General features: G+C 45.6%; 1 protein-coding gene across 3 annotated transcripts in view; it reads left to right on the top strand.

Moving 5' to 3' along the window:
* The window catches only part of LOC140429339 (xanthine dehydrogenase-like), a 452,003-nt gene that overhangs the window by 411,293 nt on the left and 20,029 nt on the right, over positions 1-20,681 (top strand). For all 3 annotated transcript variants that reach the window (XM_072516190.1, XM_072516191.1, XM_072516192.1), the window contains 3 exons: positions 5,956-6,093; positions 8,241-8,323; positions 16,664-16,792. In XM_072516190.1, the coding sequence (XP_072372291.1) occupies positions 5,956-6,093; positions 8,241-8,323; positions 16,664-16,792 (350 nt within the window). The remainder of the gene's footprint in view (positions 1-5,955; positions 6,094-8,240; positions 8,324-16,663; positions 16,793-20,681) is intronic.

Genomic DNA, 20,681 nt, shown 5'->3' with positions numbered 1-20,681 from the left:
CAAGTTCTCAGCTGAAGGGCTGCATGGTAGAGTGGGACCAATTGTTGGGGTGAAGGGTTAAAAGTGGAATCAATGGAAAATTAGGGATAACTTGAGGTGCGATTGTGGCCATGAGCCTCAGACTGTAGAACACATCACATCAACCTGCCAGTGAGATCTATCGCAGAGGCATCTCATTGTTCCAATTCTCATCTCAAGAGGTCATCGAATGAATAACGAAACTAGACATTCCACTGTAAGCTTATCATGTCATACATAAACAGAAGCAGTAGAATTAGTGCAACAGTCAAGCTCTCAAGAGAATAGACAGCAGCAAAATAAAATATTTAAAGTTGCTACCAGAATAGATTAGGGAGAAGCAGTGAATGTGGTGTATTTGGATTTTTAGACGGTTTTTGATAAGGTCCCAAACATGAGGTTAGTAAACTAAATTGCGGAACTTATGCTGGCATGGATTAAGGCTTGGTTAATGGACAGAAAACTGAGTGTGGGATTAAAAGGGTCATTCTCAGGTTGGCAGGCTGTGACTTATAGTGCATCGCAAGGATCAGTGCTTAGGCTCCAGTTATTAACAATTTATACCAATAATTTAGATGTGGGGCCCAAATGTAATATTTCAAAGTTTGCTGATGGCACAAAACTTGGTGGGAATATGAAAAATGTGTGGATGATGCAAAGAGGCTTCATGGAGAGTTAGACAGACTGAGTGAGTGGGTGGGACTATGGCAGATTGGATTGGATTGGATTGGATTTGTTTATTGTCACGTGTACCGAGGTACAGTGAAAAGTATTTTTCTGCGAGCAGCTCAACACATCATTAAGTACATGAGAAGAAAAGGGAATAAAAGAAAATACATAATAGGGCAACACAACATATACAATGTAACTACATAAGCACTGGCATCGGATGAAGCATACAGGGTGTAGTGTTAATGAAGTCAGTCCATAAGAGGGTCATTTAGGAGTCTGGTGACAGTGGGGAAGAAGCTGTTTTTGAGTCTGTTCGTGCGTAGACCTCTGTATCTCCTGCCCGATGGAAGAGTGAGTAAGCCGGGTGGGAGGATCTTTGATTATACTGCCCGCTTTCCCCAGGCAGCGGGAGGTGTAGATGGAGTCAATGGATGGGAGGCAGGTTCGTGTGATGGACTGGGCGGTGTTCACGACTCTCTGAAGTTTCTTGCGGTCCTAGGCCGAGCAGTTGCCATAACAGACTGTGATGAAGCCCGATAGGATGCTTTCTATGGTGCATCTGTAAAAGTTGGTAAGAGTCAATGTGGATATGTCGAATTTCCTTAGTTTCTGAGGAAGTGTAGGCGCTGTTGTGCTTTCTTGGTGGTAGCTTCGGTGTGGGTGGACCAGGACAGATTTTTGGAGATGTGCACCCCTAGGAATTTGAAACTGCTAACCATTTCCACCTTGGCCCCGTTGATGCTGACAGGGGTGTGTACAGTACTTTGCTTCCTGACAATTATCAGCTCTTTAGTTTTGCTGGCATTGAGAAGAGAGATTGTTGTCGCTACACCACTCCACTAGGTTCTCTATCTCCCTCCTGTATTCGGACTTATCGTTATTCGAGATCCGGCCCACTATGGTCGTATCGTCAGCAAAATGGATGAGTTGGAGTAGATGGAGTTGGAACCAAGTTTTGCCACGCAGTCGTGTGTGTACAGGGAGTAGAATAGGGGGCTACGTACGCAGCCTTGTGGGGCGCCGGTGTTGAGGACTATTGTGGAGGAGGTGTTGTTGTTCATCCTTACTGATTGTGGTCTGTTGGTCAGAAAATTGAGGATCCAGTTGCAGAGTGGGGAGCCAAGTCCTAGGTTTTGGAACTTTGATATGAGCTTGGCTGGGATTATGGTGTTGAAGGCGGAGCTGTAGTCAATAAATACGAGTCTAATGTAGGAGTCCTTGTATTCGAGATGCTCTGGGGATGAGTGTAGGGTTAGGGAAATGGTGTCTGATGTTGACTGGTTGCAGCGGTATGCGAATTTCGGTGGATCAAGGCGATCTGGGAGTATGGAGGTGATGCGCTTCATGATCAACCTCTCGAAGCACTTCATTACGACTGAAGTCAGGGCCACTGGTCGGTAGTCACTGAGGCACGTTGCCTGGTTCTTCTTTGGTACCAGTGTGATGGTGGTCTTCTTGAAGCAGGTGGGGACCTCGCAGTGGAGTAGGGATAGGTTAAAGATGTCCGCGAATACCTCTGCCAGCTGGTCCGCGCAGGCTCTGAGTGCACGACCAGGGATCCCGTCCCGGCCCGTCGCTTTCCGAGGGTTCACTTTCAGGAAGGCCAATCTGACTTTGGAAGCTGTGATGGTGGGTATTGGTGAATTATGGGCTGCTGGGGCACTCGACAGCGGATTGTTGGTTACCTGCTCGAACCGAGCATAGAATGCATTGAGTTCATCGGGGAGGGGTGCGCTGCTGCCAGAGATACTGTTCGGCTTCGCTTTGTAGCCCGTTATGTTGTTTAGTCCTTGCCACAACCGCCGAGAGTCTGTCTGTGACTCTAGCTTGGTTTGATATTCTCTCTTGGCATCTCTGATGGCTTTGCGGAGGTTGTACCTGGATTTCTCTGGTGGAATATACCTGGACAGATGTGTTTCCTTGATGGGAAATGCAGAATATTTCTTAACTGGGGAGACATTAGGAAATGTTTAAGGATACCTCTACATTCTTCTTAAGTCACTGAAAGCTAACGTGCAAGTGCATCAAACAATTAGGAAGCCAAATAGGCCTTTGTTGCAACATAATTTGAGTTCAACGGTAAGAACTCTTGCTGTAGTTGTATAGAGCTTGGTCAGACCACACCTGGACTGTGGTGCGCAGTTTTTGTCTCCTTGCTTGAGGAAGGCTACACTGGCGATAGAAGACGTGCAAATGGTATGTTGCTCGTCAAAGCGAGAGGATTTGAGTACAGGAGCAGAGAGCTACAATTATACAGGGCCTTAGTGAGACTGCACATGGAATATTGTGTGTTGTTTTGATCTCTTTATTTGAGGAAGGATGTTCTTGCTCTCAAGGGAGTGCAGCGAAGGTTTGCTAGACTGATTCCAGGGATGGCGGGACTGACGTACGAGGAGAGATTGACGAGGTTAAGATTATATTCACTGGAACAAAGAACAAAGAAATGTACAGCACAGGAACAGGCCCTTCGGCCCTCCAAGCCCGTGCCGACCATACTGCCCGACTAAACTACAATCTTCTACACTTCCTGGGTCCGTATCCTTCTATTCCCATCCTATTCATATATTTGTCAAGATGCCCCTTAAATGTCCCTATCGTCCCTGCTTCCACTACCTCCTCCGGTAGTGAGTTCCAGGCACCCACTACCCTCTGCGTAAAAAACTTGCCTCGTACATCTACTCTAAACCTTGCCCCTCTCACCTTAAACCTATGCCCCCTAGTAATTGACCCCTCTACCCTGGGGAAAAGCCTCTGACTATCCACTCTGTCTATGCCCCTCATAATTTTGTATACCTCTATCAGGTCTCCCCTCAACCTCCTTCGTTCCAGTGAGAACAAACCGAGTTTATTCAATCGCTCCTCATAGCTTATGCCCTCCATACCAGGCAACATTCTGGTAAATCTCTTCTGCACCCTCTCTAAAGCCTCCACATCCTTCTGGTAGTGTGGCGACCAGAATTGAACACTATACTCCAAGTGTGGCCTAACTAAGGTTCTATACAGCTGCAACATGACTTGCCAATTCTTATACTCAATGCCCCGGCCAATGAAGGCAAGCATGCCGTATGCCTTCTTGACTACCTTCTCCACCTGTGTTGCCCCTTTCAATGACCTGTGGACCTGTACTCCTAGGTCTCTTTGACTTTCAATACTCTTGAGGGTTCTACCATTCACTGTATATTCCCTACCTGCATTAGCCCTTCCAAAATGCATTACCTCACATTTGTCCGGATTAAACTCCATCTGCCATCTCTCCGCCCAAGTCTCCAGACAATCTAAATCCTGCTGTATCCTCAGACAGTCCTCATCGCTATCCGCAATTCCACCAACCTTTGTGTCGTCTGCAAACTTACTAATCAGACCAGTTACATTTTCCTCCAAATCATTTATATATACTACAAAGAGCAAAGGTCCCAGCACTGATCCCTGTGGAACACCACTGGTCACAGCCCTCCAATTAGAAAAGCATCCCTCCATTGCTACCCTCTGCCTTCTATGGCCTAGCCAGTTCTGTATCCACCTTGCCAGTTCACCCCTGATCCCGTGTGACTTCACCTTTTGTACTAGTCTACCATGAGGGACCTTGTCAAAGGCCTTACTGAAGTCCATATAGACAACATCCACTGCCCTACCTGCATCAATCATCTTAGTGACCTCCTCGAAAAACTCTATCAAGTTAGTGAGACACGACCTCCCCTTCACAAAACCGTGCTGCCTCTCACTAATACGTCCATTTGCTTCCAAATGGGAGTAGATCCTGTCTCGAAGAATTCTCTCCAGTAATTTCCCTACCACTGAAGTAAGGCTCACCGGCCTGTAGTTCCCGGGATTATCCTTGCTACCCTTCTTAAACAGAGGAACAACATTGGCTATTCTCCAGTCCTCCGGGACATCCCCTGAAGACAGCGAGGATCCAAAGATTTCTGTCAAGGGAAATTAGAGTTTAGAAGAACGAGGGGGGATCTTAAAGAAACCTGTACATTTCTAACAGAAATAGACAGGGTACATGCAGGAAGGATGTTTCCGATGGCGGAAGAGTCCAGAACCAGGGATCATAGTCTGAGGATACAGGGTACACCATTTAGGACTGAGATGAGGAGAGTTCCTTCACCCAGAGCGTGGAATTGAGGCCAAAACATTGTTTGTTTTCAAGAAGGAGTTAGACATAGCTCTTGGGGCTAAAGGGATCAAAGATGTAAATGGGAAAGGGGGAACAGGTTACTGAGTTAGATGATCAGCCATGATCATAAGGAATCGCAGAGCAGACCCGAAGGGCCAAATGGCCTACTCCTCCTATTTTCCATGTTTTTAAGAAAGGCTCACCGGGCCAATTCTGGGGATGTCCTTTGAGGAAAGAATGAGAAGACTGGGCCTGTGTTCTTTAGAGTTTAGAAGAATGAGAGGTGATCTCTTTGAAACATCCCAAATTCTTACAGAGTTCAACAGAGTAGAGGCAGGATGGATGTTTCTCTTGGTTGGGAACCAGGGTACAATGTCTCAAAATAAGGGGTAATCCATTTAAAAAAAAAAAAAAAATTTTTTAAACAGTACAGCGCAGTACAGGCCCTTCGGCCCACGATGTTGCACCGAAACAAAAGCCATCTAACCTACACTATGCCATTATCATCCATATGTTTATCCAATAAACTTTTAAATGCCCTCAATGTTGGCGAGTTCACTACTGTAGCAGGGAGGGCATTCCACGGCCTCACTACTCTTTGCGTAAAGAACCTACCTCTGACCTCTTTATCTCTGAGATGAGGAGGAATTTCTTCAGTCGAGGTGGTGAATCTTGAGAATTCTCTACCCCAGAGGGCTGAGGGGGCTCAGTCACCGAGTATGGTCAAGACAGAGGTCACTCGACTTCTAAATACCAATGACATCAAGGGATTTGGGGATAGTGCAGGAAGATGGCATTGAGTAGCAGACTCTAGAGGCCGAATGACCCACTCCTAGTTCCCATGTTCCTGAACAGGGAAAATTAGTTTTTATAGAATTGATTTTCTTGCTTGCTCAGAGTGCTAATTAGAATGCAGAGGTTAGCTGGCACATTTCAAGGCCCATTTGATTTTTTCTTAGTTTTAGTCGTACCGACAGATGATTACACAAAGCATATGAAAATAATTATTTCCATTGTAAATTGACAATTGTGCACGTGTCTACGTTACGCAAAACGCTTGAGTGATGTGAGAGCACTACCGTGTTTTTTCTGTTGCACTCTTAACGTATTGAAGCATTAACCATTTTTGTTGTGTACCTGGACAGCTCAGTTAACAAAAGTGGATGTGGCTGGAAGACAACTAGCGATTCAGAAGTTCAATGCAGACAATAATTGGAAGAAGAAAGGACTGGCAGTGGTTCCTCTCAAGTACTGCATGTACTGGAGCTATGGATGTTACCTGTGTGAGTGCTGTTTATAAACACTGCTGGAATAGCTGGTTCAGAGTGTGTAATTGAAATCATAAGAGAGGAAGAACGGTTCTGTTGTTCTCTAGAAATACAATTTAACTTTGATGTATCTAATTCTGTTAAGATGCTGTTTTACCTTATTGTATAGGACAATGTCAGGGTACATGAGTGATTGAAAAACAGCTACACTCCGAAGAATCATATCCCAATTCAGTGGCAATGGAACAATTAGCAGAATTCAGCCTTCAGTGCTGGAAAGGAAGATTTCTTTCAGTTGTATCTTTACAAACAAATTTATCTAATTCAAAATGGATAGTGCAGTCCAAAAATACTCATAGTTTGTTGAATAGCAGGGGAAACATGCCTCTAAATGCGCCGTTCAACAGACTTTAATTTGAGTTCATTGAATTGCACTCTTAATGTGCCTTGACATTTAGCCAGAGAATTATTCCAGTCCGGAGCGCCGGAGATACATCAGGAGTATGTACAATATCACGTACGTTGGCCGTATATACAATATCATTAGAGCTTGACATATTCCAAAGAGAACAGTGGATGCTTTCAGACAAGCCTCCACAATCCTGGTCAAAATTTTTTTTTTTATTAGCTTAGTATTTAATTTAGTGTTCAGCATATTTGTCACTTAACTATAATGTTATTTTTATGACATTGTTTATGTAAATTATGAATAATCTTTTAAGTTGCAGCATTATTTATGAAACTTCGCTGCTCTGCGACATAGTTTGAGCTCAGAGAAAGACTTTCAAAATACAAATACCTTTCCTTTAGGCCGGGTCTGCAAACTGAAGGGATGCCCATTTTATCTTTCACTGAATCACGATATCAGTTTCTCCACAAGAAGGTCAGGTTAAAATTAAACACAGTGTTCAAAAAAGGCAATGAGGTTTGACTACCCAAACTTTGACTAACAAAGAAAATACTTTCTGTTTCTTCATGGCACTGGAATCTGGTGGACAGGTTATGATGTTGACTATAACAGTGTTGTTGAGGCCTAGCCTCGGAATAGTGGGAGATATTGAGCCATCGGGAGTGGCACTTCACTCAGGATGGATTGAAAGCCCTGATTTTTGCACAAGCACTGTGATTGTCCAGGAAACTTAAACTTCCGATGCTGCCTGGGACATTTCGTCAATGTCTCTTATGCTGATCTCAGTATCAGAGACTTGGGTTAGAAATGCGTTACTTCCCTGGATACTTCCACATAGAATTGTTAAACTAATTTAATCTCTGGTATAATTCAGCAATTAAGAGTGTAACTTAACCCACCACCAAGGTCTGACCCAATCGACTGCCCAGCCCCTTGACCTGACTTGACTACCAGCCCCCCACCCCACCGGACTGCCGATCCGGTCCCCAAACAAATCTCGTTATCCAACCCTTCAACACCCCCTCCGCCAACCTGAGCTGATTATCCCCTGACCTGACTACTTGCTCCCATCCCACCACCCGCTCATCCACCACTCACCCTCCCACACACTCGCTAACCCACTGAAAGACTTGAGGGCTTTAAAAATTTGTGTGTTAATGTCATTAAAGGGGAGATATGTTTTTTGCTCTGCCTCTCTGTGCCTATCCTCTTCTGCGTTGTTCCTCTTTGCCTGTTTGACATGTGGAATGCTGTGCTGAAGCACCACAGCTGCAGCTGGGACCAGAGGTTATGGCTAAAAACACATAGATGTTAAGCACAGAGATCTTCGCAGGCAGCAGCAATAATCGCAGCATCGCTACTGATCGGAAGATCTGGTCCATTATCTTGTGTAGTTACTTTTATCCTCAGAATGTTCTAGTTTACAGGTAGAAACTCATGGTGTGAGGCTGTCCTACCTATATCCAATCACTGTTTGGCTCCTACATGGGAACATGTAGCAACACTTTAAATGCTTGCCTCAAATAAATGCTTGTTTTTACCAACACCGGGAACATTACGTAACTACAGTTGTCTTTGCCTTCCCTTTGGAGATTTAGTATTATCTCAATATTCTGTTGAGTAGTCTCTTGATACACTATCAAAATCCATTTTTTGTTAATATTTTTACTATATGTTTGATTAGACAATAATTGTATGTGATATTTATTGTTTACAGCACATACTGTGTTTCTGACTAATTTATCTATTTTAGGCACTGTCTCAATATTTGCCAGTGATGGTTCAGTAATGGTATCACAAGGTGGAATTGAATCTGGCCAAGGCCTTGATACTAAGGTAGGCTCCACAATTTATGGAGTGATTCTTCATCACATAGAGATTTTCTTTTGTTGCTGACTTCATTTTTATTTCTTGATCTCGTTAGCTTCCCACTGTTCCCTCCCTATTTACCATCACGCTCACCATCACCCCCACCTCCACCCAACAACCCCCATGTAATGTTCATTTGGTCAATTGTTCTGTGTTTGATTATGAGAGTCTGAGAACTGATCTAATTTCACTGTTCTTAATTGGTTAAGCCTGGGTGTGGACTCTAGCTGGAGAAAAGTAACAAACTGCAGGAAGAGCTAGAAGCCAGAGCTGAAACACAGCAGACTTTTCAAAAGCAACTGGTATTGGATAAAGTGACCAAAAGCTTGCTGAAAGAAATTGATTTGAAGGAGGGCCTTGAAGAAAAGAGGGAGAAAATTCTAGAATACAGGGCCTAAGCAGCTGAAGGCATGAGCACGGACAGTGTGGGAAAGAGTTTGGCGTGCAGAGGATGCACAAGAGTTCAGAATTCAATAGGTCTTGCCTGCCAGCTGGTGAGCCAGTGAGCAGTCAACATTGCATCAGGCATTGAACTGGCCCAAAGATTTAGCATCCCGGGGTGGAAATCCCAAACCACCACCAAGTCCCCGCCCCCAACCCCTACCAAAAAACAGATGGTCAATCAGAGGCCATTCACTAAATAGGAAGAAATGTGTATAAAAGACGGGCAGATTCACAGAATCAGCATTCATTCTCTCCTGCTAAGGGTGCAGTAAAAGTTCTGTTCCTCAGCCTACTTCAACAAACAAGGACCATCGTGGTTTTGTAAGTATGTTTCGATTAAACTTCTTAGAAATGTTTTAGAAATTGATATGAGATTCTTTAGGATGTTTAAATGTATCCTTCTCTTAGAGAAGTTATTTTGTTAGCAGATAGCAAGGGACTGTTAACTGATTTATATTTTTAACAGATAGCAAAGAAATGTTAACCAATTCATAGTTTTAAACTCTGCGCTTTTGTATGTTATAAATCTAGAATACTTTATGATAAAATACCATTAAAAATGAACTGTGTAGTTCACTTTGAATAAGTTTTAGATCCTAGACACTCATTTAGGAAGTCTTAAATGACAAAGACCTCGACCGAAAGAGGTAGGGGTTTAGTTCAGAGTGACGTATCCGAAGATTGCCAATTGGAATGTAACTAATGTCCTGTTTGACTGTATTAGGCACAGAAAAGTGACCTCACTCTCGTGAGAGCTATTCAGAGTCTTACAGGAAAACAGTTTTCGCTTCTTCGGTGGCTTAGCCAGAAATAGTCTAAGATAAACCCTTCGGATCTGGGCATACCTAAACCGCTCACATTGGTCATTGTTTGAAGTGTTGTAATGTAGATATGCTTGGTGGTGGCGTCATGTAGTCGGGGGTCGGTTAGCTCAGTTGGCTGAACAACTGGTTCATGATGCGTGGCGATGCCGGTTCACCACAGAGGTGTGGTGATCCTCTGTTTGAATAATTACCATGATGTGGAGATGCCGGCGTTGGACTGGGGTGAGCACAGTACGAAGTCTTACTACACCAGGTTAAAGTCCAACAGGTTTGTTTCGATATCACTAGCTTACGGAGCGCTGCTCCTTCCTCAGGTGATAATTACCAGTCATTGCTCTCTCTCAAAGGAGAAAGCAGTTTATGGTCATCTAGGACTAGGGCGATTTTCACTTTCACTTGTAATAGAACATAGCACAGAACAGGCCTTTCAGCCCACGATGTTGTGCCGACCATTTATCCTAATCAGCCTGTGCGAATCCAGGTCCGGAATCTTCCCCAGCACCCTCTTTATAAAATCCCCATCGTCCCAATTTGGCGGGTATATGTTGACCAGCACTACCTTCATCCCCTGCAGCTTGCCACTAACCATGATATATCGACCTCCCACATCCGAGACTATCCTCCCCACCTCAAATGCCACTCGCTTGTTAATCAGAATCGCAGCCCCTCTTGTCTTTGAATCCAGCCCCGAGTGGAAAACCTGACTAACCCAACCTTTCCTCAACCTGACCTGATCCACTACTTTAAGATGTGTCTCCTGCAGCATCACCACGTCCGCCTTCAATCTCCTCAGGTGCGCAAACACACATGCCCTCTTTACCGGCCCATTTAGCCCCAAACATTCCAGGTGACCAGCCTAGTTGGGGGGCACAGTGCCCCCCCCCCCACCCCGCCGTTCAGCCATCCCCTTTCTTGGGCTCGACTCTCGCCCATGCGCCCCACTTCCTGCAGCCCGCCCCCGACCCCCTCAGCGACCTTCCATCGAAGTCCCTCCCACATCAGCATAACCCACCCCCCCCCACCCCCCCCAGCAACACTACTCTAAATCCCAACCCAGCTAATAAACTAAGCATATACCCCCCCCCCCCCCCCCCCCCCCATTGTGCTTCCGGGAGCTAGCTCACCCAGCTAGCTTGGTGACCTCCGCCACTGGCGCCAAGAGGTCTCCCACCCATTGTTCCCTCACTCCCCTCCCCCCGCTTCTGCAAACAATTTCCCTCATCCAACAATCCCCAAACAAACCCCCCGCAGCAAGAAAACACAAATAACAAAAGCACCATCCACCGAAACCCAGACAGGCACGTCTCCATCCTACCAAAGTGCTCAACAGTATAAACAAACAAGATAAAACACAGAAGGAACATTACCAACATCTACCCCGAAAAAGAGCCAAAAACAAAACGGAAAATCAACTTTCCCCCCCTCTTTTCCTTTTCCCCTAAACAGAGCTCCAAAAAAGACTGATACAAAACAATACGAGAAGGCATAGCCAATTTTAACAACAGAAAGAAAAAACCCAACCCAAACTCCACCAACAAACCACGGGGCAGAAAAGAAAAACAAACAAAAAACCCCCAGAGAGAAACAGAAAAGGGTAAAGGGCCCAACATAGGCCAACATATTGTCACTGAGTCCAGAGGTTCTCAAACTCCCAGCAGCCCTTTTCTTTTTGCAAAGTCCAACGCCTCATCACGCGACTCAGAATAGTGATGTTGGTCTTCATGTGTAACCCACAGACGCGCTGGGTAAAGCAGACCAAACTTTACCTGCTTCTTAAAGAAAATCGCCTTGACATGATTAAAGCCTGCCCTCTTCCTCGCAACCTCAATCCTCAGGTCCTGGTACACCCGCAGGATGCTGTTATCTCACTTGCAACTCCGCGTGCGCTTGGCCCAACGCAGAATACATTCCTTGTCCAGGAACCTGTGGAATCACACCACCATTGCCCTGGGAGGGTCCCCCACCTGCGGCTTCCTGGCAAGCGCCCGGTACGCCCTGTCCACCTCCAGCGGTCGGGGGAATGCCCCCTCCCCCAGCAGCTTTTCGAACATACCCGCAACGTATGTTCCAGCATCTGCTCCCTCCGGGATCCCGACAATTCTTAGATTCTGCCGGCGGGACCAGTTCTCAAGATGCTCCACCTTCTCCAAGAGCCTTTTCTGCTGTTCCCGAAGCATCCCTGCCTCCAGCTCCACTGCTGTTCGGTGCTCCTCTTGTTCCAGCAGCGCCTTCTCCATCTTCTGAATCGCCCGGTTCTGGGCGTCCAGTTTGCTCTCTAGGCGATCAATTGATTCTTTGATCGGGTCCAGGCATTCCCGCTTCTGTCTGGCGAAACCATCCTGAATGGTCTGCATCACTGGGTCCGTTGAACGCTGCGCTGCCACCCCAGGGGTCCACCCTTCAGCCATGCTGTCTCCCATTGCAGCTTCAACACAGCTCGCTAATGGCTTCTTGTTTCTGCCCTTTCGCACACTTCTGATATTTTTTTCCATAAACCAACGCGAGGAAACAGTGCCCAGCTGCCTCAAACTACAAATTTTCCGTTTAAAACCGGAAAAAAGTCTGGGGGAAAAGTCCAATAGTCCAACCAGAGCAGGAGCCACCAAATGTGCGACTTACTCCTCCATAGTCGCCACCAGAAGTCGCACCATAAGCCTTCTTAACAACCCTACCAACCTGGGTGGCAACTTTGAGGGATCTATGTACGTGGACCCCAAGATCCCTCTGTTCCTCCACACCTCCAAGAATCCTGCCTTTAACCCTGTATTCTGCATTCAAATTCGACCTTCCAAAATGAATCACTTCACATTTATCAAGGTTGAACTCCATCTGCCACTTCTCAGCCCAGCTCTGCATCCTGTCCATCTCCTGTTGTAACCTGCAACAACCCTCAACACTATCTGCAACTCCCTCAACCTTCGTGTCATCGGCAAACTTACTAACCCACCCTTCCACTTCCTCATCCAAGTCATTTATAAAAACCACAAAGAGCAGAGGTCCCAGACCAGATCCTTGCGGGACACCACTGGTCACCGACCTCCAGGCGGAATACTTTCCATCCACTACCACTCGCTGTCTTCTTTCGGCCAGCCAATTCTGTATTCAGACAGCCAAATTTCCCTGTATCCCATGCCCCCTAACTTTCTGAATGAGCCTACCATGGGGAACCTTATCAAATGCCTTACTGAAATCCATATATACCACATCCACTGCCCGACCTTCATCAATGTGTCTTGTCACTTCCTCAAAGAATTTAATGAGGCTTGTGAGGCATGACCTGTGCCTCACAAAGCCATGCTGACTATCTTTAATCAAACTATGTTTTTCTAAATAATCATAAATCCTATCTCTCAGAATCCTTTCCAATATTTTGCTCACCACAGACGTAAGACTGATGCGTCTGTAATTCCCAGGGATTTTCCTATTCCCTTTCTTGAACAGGGCAATAATATTCGCCTCCCTCCAACCATCCGGGACTACTCCAGTGGAGAGCAAGGACGCAAAGATCATCGCCAAGGGCGCAGCAATCTCCTCCATCGCTTTCTGTAGTAACTTTGGGTATATCCCATCAGGCTCAGGGGACTTATCTATCCTGATGCTTTTCAAAATTTCCAGCACATCCTCCTTCTTAATATCAACCTGTTTGAGTCTATTAACCTGGTTCACACTGTTCTCATGAGCCACAAGGTCCCTCTCGCTACTGAATACTGAAGAAAAATATTCATTTAGGGCCCCACCCATCTCCTCAGACTCGAGACACAAGTTCCCTCCACTATCCCTGATCGGCCCTACTCTCACTCTGATCATCCTCTTATTTCTCACATAAGTGTAGAACGCCGTGGGTTTTCCCTAATCCTTTCCGCCAGGGCTTTTTCATGCCGCCTTCTAGCTCTCCTCAGTCCATTTTTGAGTTCCTTCCTGGCTACTTTGTAACCCTCTAGAGCCGAGTCAGATCCTTGCTTCCTCAACCTTGAGTAAGCTCCCTTCTTCCTCTTGACTAGAAGCTCCACTTCTCTTGTCATCCAAGGCTCCTTCATCTTACCATTCCTTCCTCATCTCAGTGGGACAAAACTATTCAGCACTCGCAGCAAGTACTCCTTAAACAATCTCCACATTACTGTTGTGCATTTCCCCAAGAACAATTGTTCCCACTTTATACTCCTCAACTCCTGTCTAATAACAGTATAATTTCCCCTTCCCCAATTAAATACCTTCCCATACTGTGTGTTCCTATCCCTCTCCATGACTATGGTAAAGGTCAAGGAGTTGTGGTCACTGTCACCGAAATGCTCTCCCACTGAGACATTTGAAACCTAGCCTGGTTAGTTGCCGAGCACCAAGTCCAATATGACCTCCCCCTAGTCGGCCTATCTACATATTGAGTCAGGAATCCTTCCTGTACACACTTGACAAAATCTGCTCCATCCAAACCATTTGCACTAAGGAGGTTCCAGTCAATATTAGGGAAGTTGAAGTCACCCATGACAACAACTCTGTTACTTCTGCACTTTTCTAAAATCTGCTGCCCAATCTGTTCCTCTATCTCTCTGCTGCTATTGGGGGGGGGGTCTATGGAAAACTCCCAATAAAGTGACTGCTCCGTTCTTGTTTCTGACTTCCACACATACTGACTCAGTAGACAACTTCCTCCTTTTCTGCAGCTGTGGTGCACTCCCTAATTAACAGTGCCACTCTTTTACCTCCCTCCCTATTCTTCTGAAAACAGCTAAACCCCTGAACATCTAACAACCATTCCTGCCCTGTGAAATCCATGTCTCCGTAATGGCCACAACATCGTGGTTCCAAGTACTGATCCATGTTCTAAGTTCATCTCCCTTATTCCTGACATTCCTTGCATTGAAACAGACACACTTTAACCCATTCCACTGAGTGCAACTTGCCCTATCAACTGTCTATCCTTTCTCACAGACTTGCTGCGTACTATTTCTGCCTGTTCAACAGTTACCCTATCCTCTGATCCATAGCTCTGGTTCCCATCCCCCTGCCAAACTAGTTTAAACCCTCCTGAAGAGCTCTAGCAAACCTCCCACCCAGGATATTAGTGCCCCTCCAGTTTAGGTGCAATCCGTCCTTCATGTACAGGTCCCACCTTCCCCAGAAGATATCCCAATGATCCACATATCTGAAACCTTCCCTCCTGCACCAGCCCTGTAGCCACGTGTTCAGCTGCACTCGCTCTCTGTTCCTTGCCTCACTTGCACGTGGCACCGGTAGCAATCCTGAGATCACTAATCTGCTTCTCCTGCTCTTTAACCTCCAACCTAACTCCCTAAAATCACTTTTTAGATCCACATCCCTTTTCTTAGCTATGTCGTTGGTGCCTATGTGCACCACGACTTCTGGTTGCTCACCCTTCCCTTAAGAATCCTGTAGACTCGGTCCGAGACATCCCTGGCCCTGGCACCCGGGAGGCAACATATCTTCCGGGAGTCTCGATCGCGACCACAGAATCTCCTATCCATTTCCCTAACCAATGAGTCTCCTATCACTACTGCTTTTCTATTCTCCCTCCTTCCCTTCTGAGCCACAGAGCCTGACTCAGTGCCAGAGAGCTGGCCGCTAGGGCCTTCCCCCGGTACGTCATACCCCCCCACCCGCCCCACAACAGCTTCCAAAACGGTATACTTGTTTTGAAGGGGAATGGCCACGAGGAATCCCTGCACTGTCTGCCCGTTCGTTTTCCTTCCCCGGACTGTAACCCAGCTACTCTTGTCCTGTACCTTGGGTGTGGTTACCTCCCTGTAACTCTTCTCTATTACCCCCTCTGCCTCCCGGATGATCTGAAGTTCATCCAGCTCCAGTTCCCTAACACGGTCTCTGAGGAGCTGGAGTTGGGTGCACTTCTCGCAGGTGTAGTCAGTGGGGACACTGGTGGTATCCCTCACCACCCACATCCTACAGGAGGAGCATGCAACTGCCCGAGCCTCCATCCCCTCTTACCTTACAGAATGTAGCTGCCCTGTGGACCAACTGGAACTCCGCCCTCCGGCTCTGCTCCCAGTCAGCTGCACTCTCTATAAACTCCTGGCTCTCTTCTCGCTCTTTGAGGAAATGAAAGGAGGACCTTGCTCCCTCCTCACCTAACTCGCTCAGTCACCAAACTCTCACTATAGCACTCAAATGCACCCAAATTCAGCACTCAGTGCAAACAAAGTCTGCACTGTAGCTGGCTCACCTTTATACTGTGACTCTCGCCTCTGTAAACTGGCCTAATCCAATTAACTAATTTAGGGGAATTGGTAGCGAATTTGCAAATAGTAATTTCCACAAACAGCAATGTTATAATGACGGGATAATCTGTTATTGAGAATTTTATTGAGGGATAGATTTGGGTGCATCAGGACTGACAGGATACAAGAATGGTGCAAATCTTGGTTTTTCTTCCTTAAACGTTCGTCAATTAAACTTCTGAAATTTGTTTACACCACTATCAGTTGTTTACCACTAACAGTTGTTTTCGGGCTGCACTGCACCTAACTGTTTGGAAGTAGATCTACACCAGAATATGACTTAATTCATGTGAACTGGGCTTTGACGTGAAGGGTAGAGCCATGTAAATTAATGACACATGATTTTAATAGATCTATCTTTGAAGCAATGCATCAATCGACAAAATTCATGCTCACAAATGTTTCAGCATTAAACCAACATACCAGTTCATTGTAAATTTCCTCAAGGAAATAGTGCAACTTTGTTCTATCATTGCAATTATGCCGAAATTCTCCAAGGAAGATTGGGCCCACATTGCTATCCTGCTTTAAGATCTACTGTACAAAACTGCTCTTCCTCCGATTCCAAGGTGCAGTCACATGTGCTACTCTCTCAGAACATAACTAAGTGTTTGTAGAAGGTGGACCAGATTCAGCTCGTGTGAGGCCTGTGTAAAATGTGCATTGCCCAGTTTCCTCTGGGATGAGGAGAGATGAGAATTTGGTCCAATATTTTCACAGTTTCTTTTTCTACATTGTGCTTTGATTGGTTTCATGTTGAAATAAATGTCTGATTTCTATCTCCTGAGGTTGCTCAAGTATGTGCCTATGCATTAGGCATTCCAGTTAACTTGATCTCCATAAAACCAACAACAACAGTTAACAGTCCGAACTCTGCTGCAACTGGTGGCAGCATCACCAGTGAGCTCAACTGTTTGGTGAGTTTTTGAGTTATTCAATACGGACATTCTCTAATTAGCCATCAATGTGCTATTAAAGATTGTACTTAAATCATTTGATAATGAATTTTCATAATTTCCTACCAGTAGTAGCTCCTGTTGGTGGTACAGTAAAGTTTGGCTGAGTGGAAATGCTAAAAGTGGAATCCTACCAGATGTAAACTGCACCAACATCCAGATTCAACTGATCACCTTCCACATTTCCATCACCCAGGTGGCATTGTCAGGGTGCCAGACTGGCTGTGGCAAGGTGCCCGGGTAACATCACCAGTTCCAGGGTGCAACCCTGCCCAGAGGGCCGCTGACCACCTGGGAGACCCTCCCCATGTGCCATTCTGCCTTAAATCTGCACATTTAGGCCCCACCCATTGTGGGCGGGATCCAGCTCGCGATGTCGTACGAGATCCCGTTAGATCTCGCGAGACATGGCAAGCCGGGTAAATCTAGCAAGAGGCCTCTCATGAGATTGGCTGACTTGGCCATGACACGGCCGTTGGATTGCACCCATAGTTACTGTTGTATTGTAGGGAATACACAGCCAATTTGCATACAGCAAGCACACCTTCAAACATCAATGTGTTCATGACCAGTTAATCTGTTTTATGATTTTGATTGAGTGGGTAGAATGTGTATTTACTCGAGTGTGGGTAGAATGTGAAGCGCTCTATCACATGCAGTTGTTGAGCTAATGTACTTAAGGGGAAGTTAGGTAAGTATAGAAAGGAGAAAGGAAAAGAAGGATATGCTGATAGGGCATGTACCATTTCAAGTACCATGTACGTCTATAAGCAGATATTATTAATTTAGAATTAGTCATTTGGCAGCACAGAACTTGAATATTGTAAAAAAAGACATATGTTGCCAAAGCTTTTCATCTGGTACTCATCAGGATAATTCACAAGAACACCAAATGTGAGGGAACTATAGCCTGCAGTACGTTTCCAAGACTGGCGGATTTTGTCAAACAGCATGCCCCTTCGGCTGTTTGAATTAGGCAAGGTGCTGGCCTTATCCAACTAACCCTGGCTTGCAAAGCTCAAAACATAGTGATTTCACGATTAAACAACATTTTCTAAACAATCTGCAGTGTGCTAAGAGTTGCACTGCCAACCAATTTAAGATTATCAGTTGGGTTGGCAGTGTAGCTCACTTACGTATGCTAAGCATACGTAAGTGTCCTTTGCAGACAAAAAGAACATGTATGCACATGTCTTTTTCAACTAAATAAAATAGGTAACAGCCATTCTCTGGTTCATTCCTCAGGGCAATGCCTTGACCAATCATAGTCAACATTCCTAGTTTGAATTCAAACAAGGCTTGGCGGTTAACTGTAAGTCATCAGTTAGCTGATGCATTCTCCATGCTGAGATCCCCGCTGAGATTTTCCAGCATTTTCATTTTGGTTTCAGATTCCAGCATCCGCAGTAATTTGCATTTATCCATTCTCCCATTTTAAAGCCTCTACTAATTGGAGTCCACTTACAAACTAGTTCAGCAGGCGCTTGGGAACCTGAATTGTAGCTCCAGTATACAGGAGGTGGAGAGTAGTGAGGTCATGAGTAAGGTTTCAAAGTTGCAGGAGTGTGCAGGCAGGAAGGTGGTTTAAAGTGTGTCTTCTTCAATGCCAGGAGCATACGGAATAAGGTGGGTGAACTTGCAGCATGGGTTGGTACCAGGGACTTCGATGTTGTGGCCATATCGGAGACATGGATAGAGCAGGGACAGGAATGGTTGTTGCAGGTGCCGGGATTTAGATATTTCAGTAAGCTCAGGGAAGGTGGTAAAAGAGGGGGAGGGGTGGCATTGTTAGTCAAGGACAGTATTACGGTGGCAGAAAGGACGTTTGATGAGGACTCGTCTACTGAGGTAGTATGGGCTGAGGTTTGAAACAGGAAAGGAGAGGTCACCCTCTTAGGGGTTTTCTGTAGGCCTCCAAAAAGTTCCAGAGATGTAGAGGAAAGGATTACAAAGATGATTCTGGATAGGAGCGAAAGCAATAGGGTAGTTGTTATGGGGGGACTTTAACTTTCCAAATATTGACTGGAAGCGCTACAGTTCGAGTACTTTAGATGGGTCCGTTTTTGTCCAATGTGTGCAGGAGGGTTTCCTGACCCAGTAAGTAGATAGGCCAACGAGAGGCGAGGCCATATTGGATTTGGTACTGGGTAATGAACCAGGACAGGTGTTAGATTTGGAGGTAGGTGAGCACTTTGGAGATAGTGACCACAATTCGATTACGTTTACTTTAGTGATGGAAAGGGATAGGTATATACCGCAGGGCAAGTGTTATGTCTGGGGGAAAGGCAATTCTGATGCAATGAGGCATGACTTAGGTTGCATCGGATGGAGAGGAAAACTGCAGGGGATGGGCACAATGGAAATGTGGAGCTTGTTCAAGGAACAGCTACTGCATGTCCTTGCTAAGTATGTACCTGTCAGGCAGGGAGGAAGTGGTCCACCAAGGGAACTGTGGTTTACTAAAGCAGTCGAAACACTTGTCAGTGGAAGAAGGAGGCTTATGCAAAGATGAGACATGAAGGTTCAGTTAGGATGCTCGAGAGTTATAAGTTAGCTAGAAAGGACCTAAAGAGAGAGCTAAGAAGAGCCAGGAGGGGACATGAGGAGTCTTTGGCAGGTAGGATCAAGGATAACCCTAAAGCTTTCTGTAGATATGTCAGGAATAAACAAATGACTAGGGTAAGAGTAGGGCCAGTCAAGGACAGTAGTAGAAAGTTGTGCTTGGAGTCCGAGGAGATAGGAGAGGTGCTAAATGAATATTTTTCGTCAGTATTCACACAGGAAAAAGACAGTGTTGTCGAGGAGAATACTGAGATTCAGGCTACTAGACTAGAAGGGCTTGAGGTTCATAAGGAGGAGGTGTTAGCAATTCTGGAAAGTGTGAAAATAGATAAGTCCCCTGGGCCGAATGGGATTTATCCTAGGATTCTCTGGGAAGCTAGGGAGGAGATTGCTGAGCCTTTGGCTTTGATCTTTAAGTCATCTTTGTCTACAGGAATAGTGCCAGAAGACTGGAGGATAGCAAATGTTGTCCCCTTGTTCAAGAAGGGGAGTAGAGACAACCCCGGTAACTATAGACCAGTGAGCCTTACTTCTGTTGTGGGCAAAATCTTGAAAGGTTTATAAGAAATAGGATGTATAATCATCTGGAAAGGAATAATTTGATTAGAGATGGTCAACACGGTTTTGTGAAGGGTAGGTCGTGCCTCAAAAACCTTATTGAGTTCTTTGAGAAGGTGACCAAACAGGTGGATGAGGATAAAGCAGTTGATGTGGTGTATATGGATTTCAGTAAAGCGTTTGATAAGGTTCCCCACGGTAGGCTACTGCAGAAAATACGGAGGCATGGGATTCAGGGTGATTTAGCAGATTGGATCAGAAATTGGCTAGCTGGAAGAAGACAAAGGGTGGTGGTTGATGGGAAATGTTCAGACTGGAGTCTAGTTACTAGCGGTGTACCACAAGGATCTGTTTTGGGGCCACTGCTGTTTGTCATTTTTATAAATGACCTGGAGGAGGGCGTAGAAGGATGGGTGAATAAATTTGCAGATGACACTAAAGTCGGTGGAGTTGTGGACAGTGCGGAAGGATGTTACAAGTTACAGAGGGACATAGATAAGCTGCAGCGCTGGGCTGAGAGGTAGCAAATGGAGTTTAATGCAGAAAAGTGTCAGGTGATTCATTTTGGAAGGAATAACAGGAAGACAGAGTACTGGGCTAATGGTAAGATTCTTGGCAGTGTGGATGAGCAGAGAGATCTTGGTGTCCATGTACATAGATCCCTGAAAGTTGCTACCCAGGTTGAGAGGGTTGTTAAGAAGGCGTACGGTAGAAGGGTGTTCCTGGAGTG

The sequence above is a fragment of the Scyliorhinus torazame genome, chromosome 9 (assembly GCF_047496885.1).
Source record: "Scyliorhinus torazame isolate Kashiwa2021f chromosome 9, sScyTor2.1, whole genome shotgun sequence".
Lineage (NCBI taxonomy): Eukaryota > Metazoa > Chordata > Chondrichthyes > Carcharhiniformes > Scyliorhinidae > Scyliorhinus > Scyliorhinus torazame.
Note: the sequence above shows the minus strand (reverse complement) of the source record. Positions and strands in the feature narration are given on the sequence as shown.